The 20,574-nt window shown below is 37.9% G+C and overlaps 1 protein-coding gene and 1 pseudogene across 1 annotated transcript in view; one reads left to right on the forward strand and one right to left on the reverse strand.

Moving 5' to 3' along the window:
- aadac (arylacetamide deacetylase) overlaps positions 1-14,089 on the forward strand; it is a 38,268-nt gene extending 24,179 nt beyond the window's left edge. The window contains exons 4-5 of the mRNA XM_051665205.1: positions 5,563-5,734; positions 8,705-14,089. Of these exons, the coding sequence (XP_051521165.1) occupies positions 5,563-5,734; positions 8,705-9,325 (793 nt within the window). The 3' untranslated portion in view covers positions 9,326-14,089. The remainder of the gene's footprint in view (positions 1-5,562; positions 5,735-8,704) is intronic.
- Positions 1-20,574, reverse strand: part of LOC127421791 (E3 ubiquitin/ISG15 ligase TRIM25-like) — a 486,145-nt pseudogene that overhangs the window by 292,019 nt on the left and 173,552 nt on the right.

The following is a 20,574-nucleotide window of genomic DNA, read 5'->3' on the forward strand; positions in this document are numbered from 1 at the left end:
GTATCGCCTCCATGCGCTTCCCTTCTTACCCTGACACGCCCATCGCTTTGGAATAGGGTAAATCTGGATTCATCAGACCATGTGACCTTTTTCCATTGCTCCAATCTTTATGCTCCCTTGCAAATTGAAGGAGTTCTTTTCTGATTAGCCTCACTAACAATTGGCTTTCTTGTTGCAACACAGCAGTTTAGTCCCAATCCTGTAAGTTTTTGTTGCATTGTGCATGTGGAAATGCTCTTACTTACACTTTTAAACATAGCCGTGTTTTCTACTGTCAATTTTTTACGATGTGACTTGACCAAGCGTTACTATCCTTCCAGGTTTTAATAATGCGTTGGACAGTTCTTAACCCAATTACAGTGATTTCAGCAATCTTCAGTGCTTCCCCTAATGCATTCTGTAGTCGCTGCTCTTGGGATTTCACATGGCTCATTTAATATTCTTGACACAACATAATGCTTGCCAGCCTCAGTCAGCTGTGTGCTTTGTACACTGCGAAAGAGACCCCACCACACACACACAAATACGCGCACATACTCACAGTGACGTCACCGCATAACACAGGTGTCAAGCTCACTTCAGTTCATGAGGCCCGCAAGCTCATTTCTGAAACTTAGAATGTCAGGGGATCAGTTAGCGTTTTCCTCGTGAAAATTAATAAGCCTTCCCCTGTCATCTGTATGTTTTGGAGCACATTTTGCTTGCTTCAGAAACAGAATGAAACCATGCTACACGGATCAATTATCAATGGGTGCTACCAAAGCAGCTGGTGCCACATTTTTAATGGGCCCTTTGAGGGCACAAATAAACTCTGATGTGACCCAGGCTGAAATAGAGTTTGACACCTCTGTTTTAATCTATTCCTTGACCAATAAGAGGTCATTCTACTATAAAAACATATTGTAAATTCCAGAACTCAAAACTTAATCCCCAATGCAATAAAAGCATTTATTGAAACCAAGCTGCCAAAACGCCCCGTTCTCTACTTCCGTGACAACTTTTTGAATTATTTTTGTATACAAACATGTACTACACAGAAGTCTTTGACTGTTGTCATCTCTCTGGCATGTTTTTAAAAGATGCTGTGTGAAGTTTAAACTCTAAAGAGAACATGTGTTTCATCAGCTGCTGTGGCTCCTGTTGTTTTGTTGCTTTTACTAAACAACAAACTGTTCTGTCGCCTATCAGCGCTACTTTTAATTGTTGGTGTATGTAAACGCACTAGATGGACGTTTTTGGCCTTTTTGAATTGTTTCCGGCATTGTGCACCTCAGTGCAGGATGATAAACTGGTTGTGTGCGTCTTGTCAAGCAGTCTTTGCCAAGGAATTGTCACTGAAGGATATGGGGCAGTTAAAACACTATTCAGTGGAAAAGTGCGGCCGGTTTGCGATAGCACAGGCTCGGCATGAGAACCATCGCAATTTCAGTAGAAAAGGGCTATGACTGATACATTCAGAATTGTCACATCCACATCGGATCCCCTCTCTCACTCCACACTCTGCTCCCTCTCTCCTGACTATTAATCACCCACACCTGATCCCAGTTCATCTCGCATCACCTCACCCCTATAAAAACTCCATCCTTGTCCAGTCTCCCAAAAGGAACTGATAGACTCACCTACTCTTCGGACTTCCCTAGAGAAGCTATACTCTCTCCCAAGAATCCCGTATCCGCATTCTCCCTGAGTTCCTGCATATTCCCTCGAACTTCTGGAGTGACAACCCACCAGTTTGCCCCCTGCAAACTCGCACTCTACTCCTGTCAAGTTAAGTTCTCCACTCCACGCATCTCTATTGACTGACATGTTTCTGTGTCTCCAATAAAGCTCCCGCATCTGGGTTCAATCTACCTTCTGTGTCTGTGTGTATTGTAACAAGAATATTATAACAAGCCCCATAGAAATAAGGTGTGAATTAAATTAAGTTTAGTTTGATATTGCGTAGCACCTTAAAGTAAAACATTTATATTCAAAATGTTCCAGGTGCTTAAATGATAAAATAACTTGTATCCAATCAATGCAAGTAAGTGGTTATGTTATGTAAGGGATAAGTGTGTGTTATGATGCATGACGTGGTGGATTATCCTGTGTATACCATTGTCACTTGCCACCATTGAAAAGTTAAAGCTGTCATTGATTTTTGAAGCTCAAACTTCGATTGGAAGAATATTGAATAACTTTATTTACGGGTCATTGGATTTAGAGTTCTGCCCATTTTATATCAGACACAGAGATGGAGTAGTGTGATAAGATTACATTTATTTTAATTAATTAAATAAGATGTACGAATAATTGGAAATATAGACATGAGTCGTTTGAAAAACCAAATTCTCAGGTCTTACCCCATTTGGTGCCCTAGGCAAGACCCTCCAGTCATCCCGATAAAAATTATTAGAGAGTTATTAATTAATTTTTACAACAACAACAAATTAGAGTACAAATTAACACATAATTAAATAGACCACCAATGGGTATAAACTCAAACTAGCCAAACATTAATAATAACAATGTTTAGAAGAAATATGCACGTAAACCAAACCAAGTGGTCTAAGATGAAGAAAAAAGAAAGAAAGAAGAAAAAAAAAAAAGCAAAAGTCGCACTGCCTTAAAGATCTACGCACATCGTAGGTATGTTTCACAGCAGGAGGATCACAGCATAGGCTTTCATCTTTACTGGGGAGTCTGGGGCCCATCAAGTACACAGTCTATCATCCCATGATGTTGTAGAGGGGTCTAGGGGATGCTCCCCCGGTAGATTTTTATTTATTTATTTATTTATTTGCAAAAACAGCACCAAAGCATTCATTTCTGGGGATTTAAGGAGCATCATTTAAACATTTTCTTGTAGCCTACATATATTGTCTAGCATTAATGAAACAATGGATTAAAAACTTATTGATACCTGTCACATTACACAGAACAAAATGAAGTTTATCAAAGTTACCTTTCTCAAAAGCCTGCTGTGGCAGTATCATGGTACAATGATGGTACAATATGGTATTTTTTGTAATATATAGTATTTATATGGTAGGCTACTCCAAGGAACATTTCCAATAAACATGGTATTGGCTTGGTAATTTTTGGTATTTTAAGTGCTTTCATGTAACGTTAGTATTTTGATACTCTTTCATTAAGATAATGTCTTAACTGCATTAGATAATACTGTAGCTCACCGGCTGTACACACACTCGCACATGACCTTCTTCATCACTGGCAAACGATTGAATGCAGTTGCAGGTTTTTTTTAATGAATTGTAAGTAAATAGCCACTTCATCTAGTGTTGTTTTTTTTCTCTGTCTTCTAAAGCATCCCGCTACTGTTTTACTGCATGACAAAACACTTCAAATGCTTCAGCCTGCACGTTAGACAAATTTATTAAGAAGAACTGACTCAAAAGAGTGATTATTTCTTCACACATCGGGCATTGTTCCGATTCTTGAGCCCTGCGCTCATGAGTCTATTGCCGTGTTCACAATGGCATACTATTCATACTACTCTATTTTTTTTGCCAAACACAGATATAACAGAAACAATAAGAGTATTATGGTAGTAAGGCATTCAGTACACAATCGATATGTTCCGTGGAAGGCACCACAACATGTTATTGGAATGCACAGAGTGCATGTGGTTCGACACAGATTGGACTTGCAGAAATTGGCTCGGTAGATCGGCGCCGCTGAGCGATGGCACCTTTGGCGGTCGCCTATGTCACCTAATGGGTTGACCGGCCCTGCTTTCTGTGAAATTCTGAATTTAAATGCACAATCCAAAAATAATAACAGTAAGTAGAAGGGATGTCACTCCTAAGAACATGTAGTATTTAATTTCTATTCTTTGTCATTTTCACATTAATGAGGTAAAACTAGTGTTACTTTGTACTAGTGTTCAATATGGTCATTCAGTATCATCTTTAAATCAATTGTTGTGGTGAAAAATGCCAGACACCAGTGTTAATCAGCTGAATTTTACAGAGTCTGACCTGGAGTAAATTAAAAATACACCTGCACTTTCCCCTTACACACGCATAGGGCTTGAAAGGAAAGTATGGTTTGACATTCAGCTATGTTTTGCACAGAGGGGGAGAGAAGGAAACCGGGACCTATCAAAGGCGTATTTCGCTGTCTGGCAAGATGAGGCAAGACGATTTCATTTATGACTCTTAATGAATGGAAAATCCTGATCCTGAGACTCATCAGACTTGCCATATTATATTTGCATCTGGAGGATGTGTGAACAGAGGCATAAAACTCTTACAATGTCTCAAAGTAGGACAGTGTAGTAGGTATAGTAGGTGCACTAATATAGAACAGGTATTAAAACTGTCTGGAATTACTTGTGAATTGAATAGCATTATGTACACATTCCAGCAAATCAGAATCAGGTATTCAAATAAATATTTATTTTATTGCAATTGAATCATGAAAACTTTCTGAAAGATTTAGCATGTTAATGTGGAATTAAATATTTCTAGGATGTTGGTTTTGGTGGACTAGATCTGCTATTCTGCTGCTGCAAAGCAAGTATGAATACTTGCTACTGCTAGAACATACACAGACATACTGACTTAAGCATGTGGAGATGCTGCTACTGCACAAATAGAAAAACACAAGACAATCATGTATGACATGCTGCTGAACAATTACACAAGTCCCCCAAAAAAGCAGGGAACCTGCAAAGCTTATAACACAAAACACAACACCCTAAACAAGCAGATCTACCACCAAGATGTGTGTACTGCTGCTGCTCCAAATAGCCATGTGCACAGAGTGTATGCTAGCTACAGTAGGTGTGCCTTGGCCAGCTTGGCCAAAATGTTATAACACTAATGAACTAAATATATGTGTGCCTGTGCCTGCTTGACTGAATGGCCTAAACGGTTTGTGACCTGACTCATAATGTGTACCTGGACCTAGAAAGCCAAGAGCTTATTTAACTAGTGACTTAACCTAGCTATGTGTGGATTTTTTTAAACTAATGACCAAAGATAGTGATGTGTGACAGTGCCTGATTTGGCAACGGCTTACTTTGAGAAAGACCTTACCGTGCAAGCTGTTAAAAAAATAAAATAATTATTTAATCAAAATAAATAGGCTTATCAACTTTGAAAAAGAGGGGGAGAAAATGTGCGGTATCTTTTGTTGTTAACATCAACACCAAAAATACATGCAAGATTTGGGTCAGGTTTGGGTTGCCACTTGATGTCCAATATAAAACCTGGGTCCTGAAGTAAAAACCAGTTAAGAACCACTGTTTTTGATCCTGGTAGTTACATCACTGTTCCTAACAATTCTTCCAGCACCCTTCTTCTACTCTAGTGCCAACTTTATTTTCAGAAATAGGCCCAGCAAGTAACTTTAAGCTTGACTTGAGAATCAATGTGTAGGCCCCTCCATTGCATACATAAAGAGACATTCTGCTCTTTTTATACAACAGTAAGTTCCAGTTCACTAATTTTCCCTGTTTGTATTAGCCTGCTTGTCTGTGTTCACTAGAAATAAAACAAAACTGATATTCTAAGTACTGAATTATGAGGAACTTCCAACATAATTTGCTCTGTGCAGGTACCGACTTGCCCCACCTTATCACTTTCCTGTCCCATTTGAGGATGTGTACCATGTGGTTAAGTACTTTCTTCATGCTGATGTTCTGAAGCACTACCATATCAATCCAGAAAGGATAGCAGTGTCTGGAGACAGTGCAGGAGGCAATCTTGCAGCTGCAGTGGCTCAGCAGGTAAGAATATTCTTATTATAGCAATATTTCAGAATTTACATAATGCATTTTATTGGTAAATATTAGGAAAGCAGGCATCTTTCCAGCCAATTCCAAACAACTTAATTTGGCTGGGGGTTCCACACTGTGGCAGACAGGTCTCTTGCTCATCGTAATGGAGGAAGCGGGAACCGGGTTAACAACCACAAAGACTTTTAATTAAACACAACATAAAACTGCTTTTCAGCATAACCAAAACAGTAACACACACACAGCTCTATGTGCTCCCTCATTGAGTTGACTTTTCAGTGCAACATGCGGAATGCACGTTTAGGGGCTGTGTGCACCTCTCTCTCTCCCGAACTGGCATCTCCGGCTCCTCTTATCCCTCTCCTGTCCATCCTAACAGCCCGGCCCTGCCCTCCTCCTCGTCACATACCCCCAATGCCTGATTCAAGGCCGGGGAACCCAGGTGTTGCTTTTTCGGCCTTCCTTCTGTCGGCTGGTGTAAACCCCCTCCTGGGAACATAAGTAGGATGAGGGGAGGGAGAGGGGAAAGGGAAAGAGAGCGGGAGAGCCCGAGAGAGAGAGAGAGGAGAGAGAGAAAAGAAAAAGAGAAGCAAAAAATTAAGAAAAAACTCTGGTTCTTGACCACGCTGCCATTCGGTCCTCAGCCAGCTGCACAGCGGTCCTCCTCGATGCCGGGTGATGGCACTGGACCCTATCACTCTCCTGGCTGATTGTGGTAACTCAGCGCCAGACGTCCATCCTTATGATCCGGCCCTGCCCTCCTCCTCGTCACACACACCTACTGAAATCTCACTCTGTTACATCAGAGGTCTGTCACACTCACTGATTCAGAATGGAGGAGAGGAGACAGACAATACCGACTGCCCCAGACTTTCATTCCAAGTCACGTACAGCTTGCCGAAAAAAGAACAGGAGTACTGCATGGACATAAACAATTGTAATAGACTGATTTAGAATGCAATTCATAAAGTAACTTTATCCTGTGAACATGTGTGATTGTGGATTTATCAGAGGTGGGTAGAGTAGCCAAAATCTTTACTCAAGTAAAAGTAGTAATGTTAAAAATTACTCGAGTAAGAGTAAGAAAGTATCCAATTGAAAGAATACTCAAGTAGTGAGTAACTTGTTACTTCCACATATAACATAATGGACATTTACGCCCCAATATTCCATTACATAATACACTTTTAACATGTATTACACAATAATAATACTACTAATAATAATCATTCTTCTTGTTATTATTATTATTATTATTATTATTATTATTAATGGAAATTGTCATCATACACCCTCATGTTGTTTCAAACCATATGACTTTCTTTCTTCCATGGAACACAATTAAGGAGATGTTAGAGAGAATGTTAGCCTTAGTCACCATTTACATTCACTGCATGATATTTGTTTCCCCCTCCATATTTTAAAAGGGAATGGTGACTGAGACTGTCAGTCCCTAACATTCTGTCTAACATCATTTGGGTTCCACAAAATACAGAATTTCACACAGGTTTGGAACAACATGAGGGTGGGGAAATGATGACAGAACATTAATTTATGCTGAATTATTACTTTAAGACACTTGTCAGATTTTGATGAATCAAAATTCAATTAGAAGCTAAGTTTGGAAACCAGTTTCTAGTAATTATTGTGGTGAAAATCATGAACAATGTCCCACAGGCCCAATAATATATAATGGTGAATTTAGATGATTAGTTCTGTACACTAAGGGTAAACTACACTATATCTCTGTGTTTGAAAGCATATTAGGCTTATTTACGTAGGTTCAGAGTTTGGTTTCTGTTGTCCATAAGAAAAATGCGCCGCATCTGTCAAACACAGGAATGCTGTGCACGTGCAGACATACTGTCAGCTCACTCTCCAGAAGTCAAACATGCAATCGGCAGAGCAAAAGACATTTTCACTTAACACGGATGTTTACATGGATTTATACTGTAGGAACTGAAATATTGCAGCACTGATATAAAATGTATACTTATAAATTGAGGTCATTAGAGCCCATAGTAACAGAATCACCCTAAAATTGACCATGACACAGACAAGCCCAAGTTATCAATATCGCCAACGCTTACCGCGCTGCAATTTAAATCTTGAAATATCCACTTGTCTCAGTGTAAAATGAAGGCATCGCATGACGAAAGAAAAAGCTTGTTTTGAGCACTTGCTCCAGCTGCAGTGATGAGCTCGGCTCAAATGACAGAGCAAAGCTGTAAAATTCTGCTATCGTACAAGTCCAATAAAGTATGCATTTATTAACACTTAAAATTGAAATTAAATGAAAACCAGTAATGTAACGACAGGAACGTCACCCATTGTAACAAAGTAAAAGTAAAAACATGTCATTAGAAATTTACTTTTGGTAGAAAGTATCCACCATTAAATATACTCATAAAAGTATATTTTTTCCAAAAAGTTACTCAAGTAAATGTAACAGTAAATGTAGCGCATTACTACCCACCTCTGGGAAGGACTGCCGTACAAAGTGTATGTCCATACACAACTTCAGTGAAAGATGGATTTACGTTCAGACTGTTCTGCCTGATTTCTTATTTTATTAGTCATTTTAGTGTAGGAGAACTCCAGAAAGCTTTACACAATCAGTGTTTTTGATATGTGACTTTTTTGTGTTCATTGATTAAACCCTTCAGATCAGAGCATGACGACTTGTCAGTTCTTCAGTGTAAAAAGAAGCTTATTGGTCACTTGACAAAACCACATGAACCCGCCCCAGCAACAGAGCGTTTTTTCAAACACAACCAAAGTAAAATTCCAGTTGCTAGAGCCATTGACTCAGCATAGAGTTTTGTTGGCAAAGTGATGAAAAACTCCCATTGGCAGACACTAATGCAAGCTCTGACTTGATTATCTATGCCCCTGCCTTATACAGTATATGATCTTTGATAGGCCATGTTTAAAATGACTTTTATGGATAATTGTACTCAGTTGCAGAAGGATCCAGACCAGCATGTCCAGTTGAAGGCCCAGGCTTTGATCTACCCTGTCCTGCAAGCCCTGGATCTTAACACCCCATCCTACCAGCAAAACCAGCACATGCCAATACTGCCCCGCACACTTATGGTGCGGTTTTGGAGCGAGTATTTCACCAGCGATAAGTCATTTTTCAGAGCCATGATGACCAACACACACAATAACCCTGAATCAGCTGCTCTTCTTAAATTTGTCAATTGGAGTTCACACTTACCTGATGCTTATCGCCAGGCATACAATTACAGTGCTCCACCTGTGCTCACTGGGAAATCTCCAGTACACGCTATTGATCCCCATCACCTGCTTTCAGACCCGAGAGCATCGCCATTGCTGGTGCCTGACACAACTTTGCGTTTACTGCCGAAGGCTTACGTGTTGACATGCGAGTATGATGTACTGCGGGATGACGGCATGATGTATGTAACACGCTTGCGTAATGCTGGAGTTGATGTCACACATGAACATTATCCCAGTGGATTTCATGGTGCACTCATGTTCACTGTGTGGCCCACAGACTTTAAGATTGGACATAGAATGTTAGACAACTATGTAACATGGCTTGAGCAAAATTTATAAGAGTAATGTAGAGTGCAGCAGTGCTTTATTCATCAGTTTTGTTTGACTGTTTCAGATCATATTTCGTTTTTCTTTATTTATTTCATTTTTTCCCCCTGTTGTTTACAATGTTTTATCTTATAAAGGGCACACTTTTATTGTATTCGTCCATTATGATATAAACATTCCTCTTTTCTTAAGGTCAATTTCAAATGAAGTGTTGATGACATGTATCCATTACTTCTCATTGTTTAAACATGTTACTTTTCAACTGTGTTTAATGTTTTTCTATGGAAGTTGTTAAAAATGTTAACACAACAAATATCTTATGGTATTATTTTACATTTTTCTCAATCTTCTGCTGAAAAGACCAGTTTAGACTGGTTTATGCTCGTTAGTTTTGGTCAACCACATGGTCTTTCCAATTAGGCTGGTCGACCAACGGATTCTACCTAGTTACAAAACCTTGTAGGTAGGCCAGTCAACATGATCACACAGGAAAATCGACACGCTGATTCTGAATGTTCATTTATTCTGAAATCGGCCCCACTTTGCCAAATGACAAGCGCCATCTCCCATCAGACGTTTTTACTCCAGGTTGTAGTGTCCCGTGGAAACCAGAATGTAATCACGTTCACATAAACAATGGAGAGCACGATTCGGTGGTTACATTTTCGCTCTAAAATTACATTTTTACACCACTGACAGTTAGGTTTAGGGTTGGGGTTTAGGATAGGAAGTAGGGTTAATAAAATATGCATTCCTTTTGACTGTATTATATAATTTACAACTGAAACTACAACTCGCTTTTGGTGCCACCCTGTGGACATTTCACCAAGAAACTGGTCATCAACACTTCTAGCTTTGACCAATGGGAGCAGTGGTTGGAATTGTGGTACGCATAGAACGATTTCAGCTGAAAAACCAAAAACCACCAAATTCACAGTGTGATTAGTCTGGACCAACATACCAGCATCTCATGCTGGGTACCAGCATCCAAAAAACAAAACAACAAATGCTGATGACCATATGCTGGTCTTTTCAAGAGGGTCTAATGTAGTTATGGTTTGACTTTATTGAAAGATTTGGTTTTATATCCACCATCAGATGATGTTTCAAATAATTTGCTTCTGAACATCATGAGACCACTGCTTGAAGCTGCATCTCTTTTATGCTCTCACTAAATGAATGAAAGTGCCTCGTTGAGAGTGACAGATGGAAAAAAAAAGATATGGTGCAAACTAGGTTGAAAGACATCCATCCATCATTGTTTGTGTTTGATACACAGGCTCTACTAGAATATATACCCAGGAATGTGCAGGTATAAAAGTCATCAAAATGAATTGTGTACATTGTCATAATAACTTTGTTTTTGCAAAAACAATTTGCTTTTGCTTTGATTTAACTCTAAAGGTGCACCCATAATTTCTTTATTCCTAAAAAGTTTTACCTCTAAAGAAATGAATAATACTTATGAAAAATATGTTTAAAATAATGTACATTAGATGACGACTCTAGTCATATCAGTATTCTAATAAAAAGCTCATTTATTTTACATGGATCTAATCTGCATCATGGGGGCCACAATACTGAGATCAAATGATTGGCTGAATAATACTAATTTTACCTCGATAACCCCCCTGTTATTGGTCACTTTTTCTCATGAATAAATTAAATCATGGCTGACTGTGAATAGCACATTTCTACAATGACAGTAGCTGTAGAACTCTTGCATAATGCTGCATTCACACCATTAGGGGGCAAATTCACTAAACAGTTGCAGCACTTTTAGATTGTGGATGGTTATTCGCTATATAGCGCTCAGAACCGGCTTGCACGATTGGATTTGTGAGTGCAAATTGTGTTCAGCACAGATATTGTGGCTGCATTTGCACCATTGCCTGATCTGCATAATTGCTTTAGTGAATCGGGCACTTAACCAGAATGGCGCATGCAAATAACCACAGTTTTTACTGGCCAAAATTCACGTGTCCCACTAAATGTCAGTATAAGTCCAAAATTACTGCCATATTGGCCAGCGCAACAAAAACTAAATTACTGTGTACATTAAAATGTAGTTAATTTTCTGTTTTCAAATTTAGGATTGGGGACCAAAGTGAAAGCAAAAGATAAATGATCTTTTATCATGGTATATTGACATGCAAGTGTGAGGCACTGATATAAATAAACTAATAGCAGGTTGCATCATTATTATATGAGATACTGTATACCATACACCACACTAACTCAGAAGAAGAAGAAAAAAACATTATAAAATGGTAAATGCCCCGAGTAGCAGTCAGGGGTTTGACCTTAAGCCCCATATGACAATATGACATTATTCCAAATTCCTCTGGTTCTTTGCTGCGATAATGAATATGGTGTGACTGAGATTAACAGATTTCACTAAAATGGCCATGTATTGTGTGTTTTCTCAGGACTGAGATGAATCAGACAATTGTGATTAAATTGATGGCCTCACCTCAGCATGAAAATGCTTTATATATTGGTTTCAATTGTTAGACTTGATGTTACTTGCGCATTCACAAACCAGAGCTTTTCTACACATCAGTATACAACGTTTTCACTGGGCACATAAAGTAGATCAGAGAATGTGACTTATTCTGGTCACATGACCACCTTTTTCAGCCAAAAGTGACAGGCTACAGATATAAAGGAATACATACATGAAACCATTCGGCATCATTACATCAATGATGACATTGAATGGGGAGCATCAGGAGAAAAACATGATAGTAGATGAAAAGCAATAATTGAATTAATGAGAAAATGACATGTATCTCACTCAGGTATGTCCCAAATAAAAAAGTTGCTTGGCATCACACTTGCATGTAAGAGATTCCATTGACTGTGTTTTGATAGACTATGTACTATTCAAACTATTCATAGCATTGTTCGTGCAGCCTGACAATAAATGTTCAAAGAATAATGAATACGAAATGCAATGCTATGCCTTGAATGTGTTTGCATGCCTTAAATGCTCATGTTTACAACTGACACCTTGTCTAGAGCAAATCTTGTCCTGCAGACAAGATCATGGGTTCCCATGTTGGTCTAGGCTGGTTCATGCTTGTTCTTGCTGCTCTAAAAGTACCATGAGGAGGCCAGGACAGATGACAATGGAAGCTTACAGAGGAGGTTTGAATCTGGAAATACAGAAGTGTCTTATGCGGAAGTCTTTTTGTCGAAACACCTAACATACGCAAAAATTCTCCTCCCCCTTCACATTTTTTTTAATACATTTTTAACTTTTGCTGTTTAAATATACCATAATTGTTACATATTTTGAAAGTGTATCTTGAAATATAAGCATTTATTGCATGGCTTTCTGGAATACTCTATTCTGATTGGTCAGTGGCACCATCCATCTGTCTGATATGACTGAGTAACAGCAGCACATCCGGGGGATTAAGTGATATCAGACTAGTCATCCGGGTATTGCGAGTCATCTTTCCTACTTTTCGTATCACTCTGCAATCTCTACAAGTAAACTGTTAGAATAATTTGAACATATATCAATATTTCATGTTCAAGTATTTATTTATTTGGTTAGTAGCCGTGTAATAACCAGAATAATGTACAGTCATCCATTGTAATTGCAAAATAAACCCTGACAGGGTGACCATGACCCTGACGTAATGGGGTTTATTTTGTGATAACAACCAGCTAACTGTACATTATACCTTAATTATTATGCATATATTAATAAATCAAGTTTCAGCAACATAACAGCGAGCACACTGAGGTAATGCAGCTACACAAAGACAACACTCTGAAGTGAAGCTTGAGTGATCAAGGACATTCCATCTGACAAACATATCTTGCTTTGATTCCTCTGTCCTCATTTCCTTTTCATCCATCCTTTCCTTGTTTTCTAAAAGGGAGGAGCTGGGAAATAAAGAAAGGAAACGAGGATTTAAAACTTTAGAAATGAGAAGCACCCTAGGTTCACTTTTCTTGAGCTTACCTAGGGTCTGTGCTCACCGAAATTGAATCAATGCCCACAGTGGCCGGAGCGGGAAGTGTTTTTGAAGTTTAGGGCATGTGGTGCCAAATGTGAGTTGTTTTAGTTTGTAAATGATGTTATACAGCGAAGAGGAATGCATATTTTATTAAGTCTCCTCCCAAACTCTAAACCTAACTGTCAGTGGAGTAAAAATGTAATCTTATAATGTAATATCCGTATCGCACTATTCATTAATTATGCAAACACAATTACTTCCTGGTTTCAACACAGGTTGGGAACAGGTTCTCCCAGGCTGCTGACACAATGCACTGTTGGTCGCTTCACTGGAGAAGGTAAACACACTTGAACTGATGCAAAAAATTTTGATGGGAGATGGTGCTTTTCAGTAACTCGGCATAATGTGGCCGATGTCAGCATACTTAAACTTTCAGAAGCAACATGATGACTTCCTGTGTGACCATGTTGGTTGGAACACCAGCACAACAGCATCCCATGTTGTGGACCAGCATTCAAAACACAACATATGCTAGTGATCAGCTATGCAAAAGCTAGCTGGGGAGATTCAAGCATATGTGAACATCTTCCCACATGTTATTGATTCAGATGGACACTTATGCCACACTTACAAATGTAGGAATTTTATTGCATAGTAAGTAAATATTAAACAAAGTGGCATCTTCAAACTAATTTTTCAGAACTAAATTCACTTTCTATATAATTTTTGCCATGACTTTTAATCAACGAGTGTCAAAATTATGTTTTATAAATTAAAACCCAATAATCTTCTTTTTGTGAAATGCTGTCTGGAAATGTGTGCTATCTTTCTTGAGAATTAATTAAATTTTTTTTTTTTTATTATTATTATTATTTTTTTTTATGAGATGTATTTATAAGTGTGGATTTAATATCCAAATATATTTTGGGGCCACTATATAAAGCAATATGATTGCTTTGATGTATGATTTAAGTGTTAGTACTTCTGCCTTAAATAGACTTTAAAAGACTAATTCATACTGAACTGTCTTTAATATACAAGGAATTTTATGGGCAGAAAGTAGGCTTCAGATCGAGGCCTTTTTCACGCATCGATAATCAGAATATTTCCCAATGATTATCTATAGTCTTATTTCTCAACACAACTTTAATAAAGTGTGAGCAGCAGGGTAAATTAAAGGGGGTCGCACACCGCACACGTTTGGTGGACAGCATGGCGCGTTCTAAAATTAGAAAAAAACAAATATTTTCATCAAAGATACGCACACACCACCAATGCTCAGCATCACCATTCTGCAGCGCCACTGAGTGCAACTTGCATAGTTTACATTCAATTCGACCCAAATGATTATCAAAGGACAAAGGTTATTTACTCTAGCCATCACTGGATGATCTATTGTGAACATGTATCTTTCATATAGCCTACACAATGCATTTTTTGTTACAAGTATGTTGTTTTGTGGTTAGACAGCTTGAATGAAAGATCTGTTCAAGGATACATACAGAGAAATTGCACAATAATCATCGCCATTTCTAACTGTTCAGTTTGCGCAGTTAAATCAGTTTCACTAACCTGCAAACTCATCAACATCACTTGAAGAAGCCAACACATTCTTGAAGAAGTACCAAAACTTTCTTTGGACTACCATCTCCTGTGCCGCTTCAGCTCGTGTGTGTGTGAGTGTGTGCTTCAGTAAATGGTATATGGCCCTCTTGTGGTCTCCCAACGATATTACACCAGACTGTTAAAAAGAGGCCAATTGAGTGAGTTGGAAAGCACGCAAATTGGGCTTCTAATTTAAATGTTGGCTGATTTAAATACATAGATGCCTCAACAATATATCGATAAAATTATGTGCCAAACAATAATCAATATACCGATATTTTATGACATCCCTTGCATAAAGTCAACAAATGATATGACCTCACAAACCATGGCAAAGAGGATGACAGTAAGAATAAGAGAGAGGCATATTTTGATTATTAGCTTCTCTCAGTTTTGACCTAAATGGTCATGAACACTAGAATTTGACTGACAGTTAAAGTACTGAATGCAAAATGCAATAACAATGTGGATCAATAAAAACCTTTACAGACAACCAATGAATATTGTTTTCAAACCAACATACTTAATTAACCCTTCAGTAATATGGGAAGAACTTGATCTTAGTTTTGATATTTGAGAGGGGGATGTTTGACAGGGACAAAAATCTGGCAACACTGCAAGCTAGGAATGAGAGTGGAAGAGCAGCAGGTGGTTTTTATCCCTGCCATTTTTCTGATATGAGAGAAATTCCACAGGCATCATAACCCTTCCTTAGAAGAGAAAACCAGACAAAAAACAAAGATAAGACACAACTTACATTCCCTGCACAACACACTCTCATGACAAAACGTTGCAACTAAAATGTCACCCTTGGTCCGTATATTAAATGTTATTCTGATCCCGTATTCAACTGTTTTATCCAGTGCTACATTTGAATTTGAAATTATTTAAAAATTCTGTCATCATTGACTCATTTCTTTATTTATTGCTCATTGTTTTGTTTTCTATGGAACACAAAGAGAGTTTCACAATGTCCAAGTTGCAGCTAAAAAAAAAAAAAGAAAAAAAAAATTGTTCATAAAAAGTTATCATAAAAATAATCCATGCTATTTGTATTCCAAATCTTCTGATGCTTGGATCACTTTGTCTGAGCAACAGATCCAACTTTAAGGGTTTCAGAAACAGTCAGCATTCCCATTCTCTGTAACCTCCGCTAAGGAGGATCCGCGGCTCATTTCAACAATAGGTTCATTTGAGATTAACAAGTTTTGCGCAGATCACCAGCAGCTTCATGCTATTAAGAAATGCTGTCCGACTTGCTGTGCTGTCATGGTGATGAATGCCAAAATACTTTGGTGAGAGCCACCATTTTTAGAGCCAGGCAATGTAGTTGCTTTATTCACCTTGTGCACCAGAGAAACCAGCCATTATTGAAAGCCATCTTGAAAATGTTGTCTTTGAACTTCTGGTCTAGCATTTACTATATAGATGTCTATTGTGTTTATGTCAAAGTTGAATTAGCTAGCGAAGTGGATTTACAGGTTATAGAGTTGCCAAAAGTTATCATGAGTATTTTAAAGTATTCAGGAGATGTCATAGCAACTGGCAACAGAAGGGAGATTTTAAAACAAGAGTACTTCATTCATGAATACACAAGATTTTACCTTCAAGCTGTGGACGTATTGATGTGCCTCTGTGCTCATGAAACTCCAAGAGAAAACACAAAATCATAAAAAATATCTCTGTATGACACCTCTGGCAGCAATCTTCTCATGTCATTCACCCTTCGTGTTATTGTTAAGGTGAGCAGATTTTTTGAGTATTAAACCGGGACGGAGGAAAGGGTGCCACTACACACAGATATACATGTGAAAGTTGTATGTTTTATTCTGTAAACAACTATTTTAATCACAAATAAGCCTTTTAAATATGTGGGGTGACATTAAATTTAAAAAGTAAAAATGTAATTTCTTTTAATGTCACAAACTTGCATGTGAAAGAATACGAGCTGTCAACTACACATTTTAACACAAATTATTAACAAGTTGAAACCTAAAAATTAGTCAGAATAAGACATAAAACAACAAAACGCTTGTATCATGAAAAGTGTAGTGTGTCATAGTTGTCTGAATGGGATCTGCCAGGTCTAATTTACCTCTGTAGGTGTCGGAAAAACAAACATTTGAAGGGACAGACAAACACCTCACTAGCATTTTCACATACTAAAGGGGTGCTGTAGACTCACACTATCAACTCTTGGTGAAAAATACTTTGTGTGCTCCCACACGTAATCCATTTTGATTGACTCTTCTCAGTAGCTTCAGTGCAAACCGGAGGTTAAGAGACAAATAATGGAAGCACTGAGCACTGAAAAGGGCTAAGCTGAATAAGGTGAATATCATCTGTGCAAACTGTAAACACGATGGGAAACAACTTGTTGAAGACACAGCTTAATGCTCATTGGCTTAAACCACTGTAATGTTTTATTCTTGCATAAAATTATTGTTTATTAAACCCTGATATCATATTTTTATGTGTATAGAATTATGTGTGGACACTCCCAACACTCGGACTCATAAGTGCAATCTCTGTAACAGATACAGTATGTGATTGTTATCATATTTATAAAATCTCTAAAATACATGTCTTTAACTAAAACTGGATGAAAAAGACACGGCTTTTGAGGGGAATTAAATAACAGTTGGGTGACTTGTTTATCATATCCATTTAAATTTAAAAGGAACAGAATTTAAATTGCATGATCACTTTATCAGCAACAAAGCACATGAAATTGAATCAAGTGATATCTGCCTTTGATCTTGTAGGTGACTGATCCAGTACTAGTAGTGAGAACTGTCCGAGTTGATGGGACTTTTTTATTCCTCCACTGACTGCAGCCGCCTGCTCTCATTTTCTTTCCATGTGAAGCGTTTGGCATCTCAAACGAGCCTATTCAAAATTGCCGCTTCAACAAGCATTATGACAGTTGTGACATCAGTGAAATCAACTACTATTGGCTCTCGTGTGTCACGTGACCGAATGCGACAATCTAATGTTTGCATGTATATTTTTGAACAAGATGCAAATGCCTTCACAGAGAGGACTATTTTCAATGATTAAAACCTTCAGTTGCACTATGGAGCTATCGTATGGTTTCAGAAGACTTAAATGGCGCATCTAATCTATAATCTATTTATTAGGGCCCAAGCACTGAAAGTGCAGAGGCCCTATTGTTCTTCTAAGGATTATTATTATTATTTAGGGCCCAAGCACTGAAAGTCTAGAGGCCCTATTTTTCTTCTACGGATTATTATTATTAGGGCTCAAGCACTGAAAGTTCGGAGGGTGCAGGGCATGCAGGGGTGGATCTGTAGCTCCTCCTTGAAAATGGGCATGTAAGGGGGGGCTCTGTAGCACCCCATTTTCAACTATAGTCACCAAAATTGGTACATATACAGTTCTCATAAAGCCGAACAACTTTCATATGTACAGTCTTTAGCTCCACCCAAACGGAAATTTTTTATTTTCTGAAAATCGAAGGATCTGAACTTTTAAGTACTCCTCCAAGGGGATTCATGTGACTGGCACCAAATTTATGCAACATCATGCCAAGACATTGTAGATGCTAAATTGTGAACATTTTTTTTTATATTTTGAAGAGTGTTGCCATGGTGAAGCAATATACTTATGGCGGAAATTGGGAAACAGGAAATGAGTTATATCTTCTTTGTGCATTGTGTGATTTTGATGAAAATTCAGCTGTATGTTTGGTAATGGGACTGATCACATGGATGCGGCTATTATGGGTCACGGTCATAGTGCCACCAACTGGCAGCAGGACGTGTGACAGTTACAACAGACTTTGAAACATTCCTGTTATTTTTATCTGAAACACTTCAAAAGTTTATAATAATATATATTATTATATATTATTAATAATGTCCAGACACTGCTGGTGCACGATAATATATTTGAATGGTGTTGCCCTGTTGTTGTTACATGGCATTGTACTCTATCTGGATTTGTGGCCAATGTGTATTTTAATAATTATAATATGTATAATGTTTAATCATGCTTATGACATGTGGCTATGGTGGGTCACGGTCATAGGGCCTCCAGCTGGCAACAATAGATGTGACACTTTGAATAGACTTATATTCACCCCTGTCACAATAAATGTACTCAGACTAGTGTCCAATATTATAAGGTAAGGGGGTTCTTGATATCTTGCATGATTTTTTCATAGCCATAAGTCAAATAACAATATAATTTTTTGGACTGTTCAAGGGTTCACACTTGCCATAATAACACATTTATTACATTTATTATATAATATTTATTAACGATTTGGATCAGGGGCAGATGCACCTATTTTGATGCACAGAGGTCAGCTACTGCAAAACCCATACCCCTCACAACATTATAAATCACAGGAAACAGTATCATCTTTTTAATATAACAATTACATTTGCAGCTGTTTGTCAATAGATGCGTATGAGTAATGGTTGCATTTGGTTGCATTTTCTGGCGGTTTTACATCAATTCTTGGTGATCTTGGCCACATTTTTTTTGGAACTCGGCATTTTCCATAAAAGCCTCGATAGGTGGTGCATAAGGCGCCAGCACAAATGCAAAGATGCACACAACTCCTTCAGCTCAATAGAGAGTGAAAACATGTAGCCTATCTCTGAATGAGAATATCCTGTAAACATTGTATTCTGTGTTTAGTGTAAGTGATAGCTAATAAAAATTAACTAAATTAAATGGTTTATATTTCTCTAAAAATGAGTTATTTCTTCATAAGAAATTTTTAACACAAATAGAATGAATAGCCAAAATGGGACATTGCCCACTCATTCACTACTCTCTATATTGCCACACAATGCACTATAGGAAATATGGAGCAATAGATCAGATCAGACAGTGCTTAAGGGAACTGAATAAATAAAAGCTAAATGCCAGCTGATTAAAGTTATCTCTGTGAAATGGTCAATGACACCTAGCAGCAGCAAAAAGTGTATACACAGTGTATGCTGTAAATTGAAAATACGGAACCCACGGCTACCGAGGAACCATGTGAAACCATGTTTCATTTCTTAAAGTTTTTAGAATTACCGTAAAGGAGAGAAATTGCACTGATATAAGATAATAAGCCACTGATTTCTTTAAACATGAAGAAAAGAGAGTGTAAAGATGCTGCAAAACCTGTCAAATGCATTTCAGCACCAAAGGAAATGAACAGTGACCAATCAAACAAAAACATGAATATATGTTCTATATTAGACTATAAAAAAACTGATCGACTGTTCCACAGAGATCAGATGTAGTTGGCAAACGTTAACTGCACTGGAGTTGATGCCATTAATTAATTTTATTACCATTTATTATGCTTTTCCTTGGTGCTCGATCTTCCCCATGAGCGCGATCTTCGAAGCAGTTACGGGATGCCATGTATAGCAGAACATATAATTCAATTAGACTTGGACTGACATAATTTAGACATGTGAATAAAGATTTCTGCCACAGACATTTATTTTTATTTTTTTTTACATGCAATAATCATTTAATATGTTTTTGAAAGTTCAAATAATCCATTCAAAATTCTCTTGGCTCAAAAATCTACATAATCTGTATGTGTCTTGCGCTACAAAGTGAATTAGCACTTTGCTCGCTGTCATCTGCTGCAAACAGAGCGTGTGATGCTCATGATGGTGTTTTCCGTGTTTGAGCCAAGGATCTCTA

Source organism: Myxocyprinus asiaticus, chromosome 31 (assembly GCF_019703515.2).
Source record: "Myxocyprinus asiaticus isolate MX2 ecotype Aquarium Trade chromosome 31, UBuf_Myxa_2, whole genome shotgun sequence".
Classification (NCBI taxonomy): Eukaryota; Metazoa; Chordata; class Actinopteri; order Cypriniformes; family Catostomidae; genus Myxocyprinus; species Myxocyprinus asiaticus.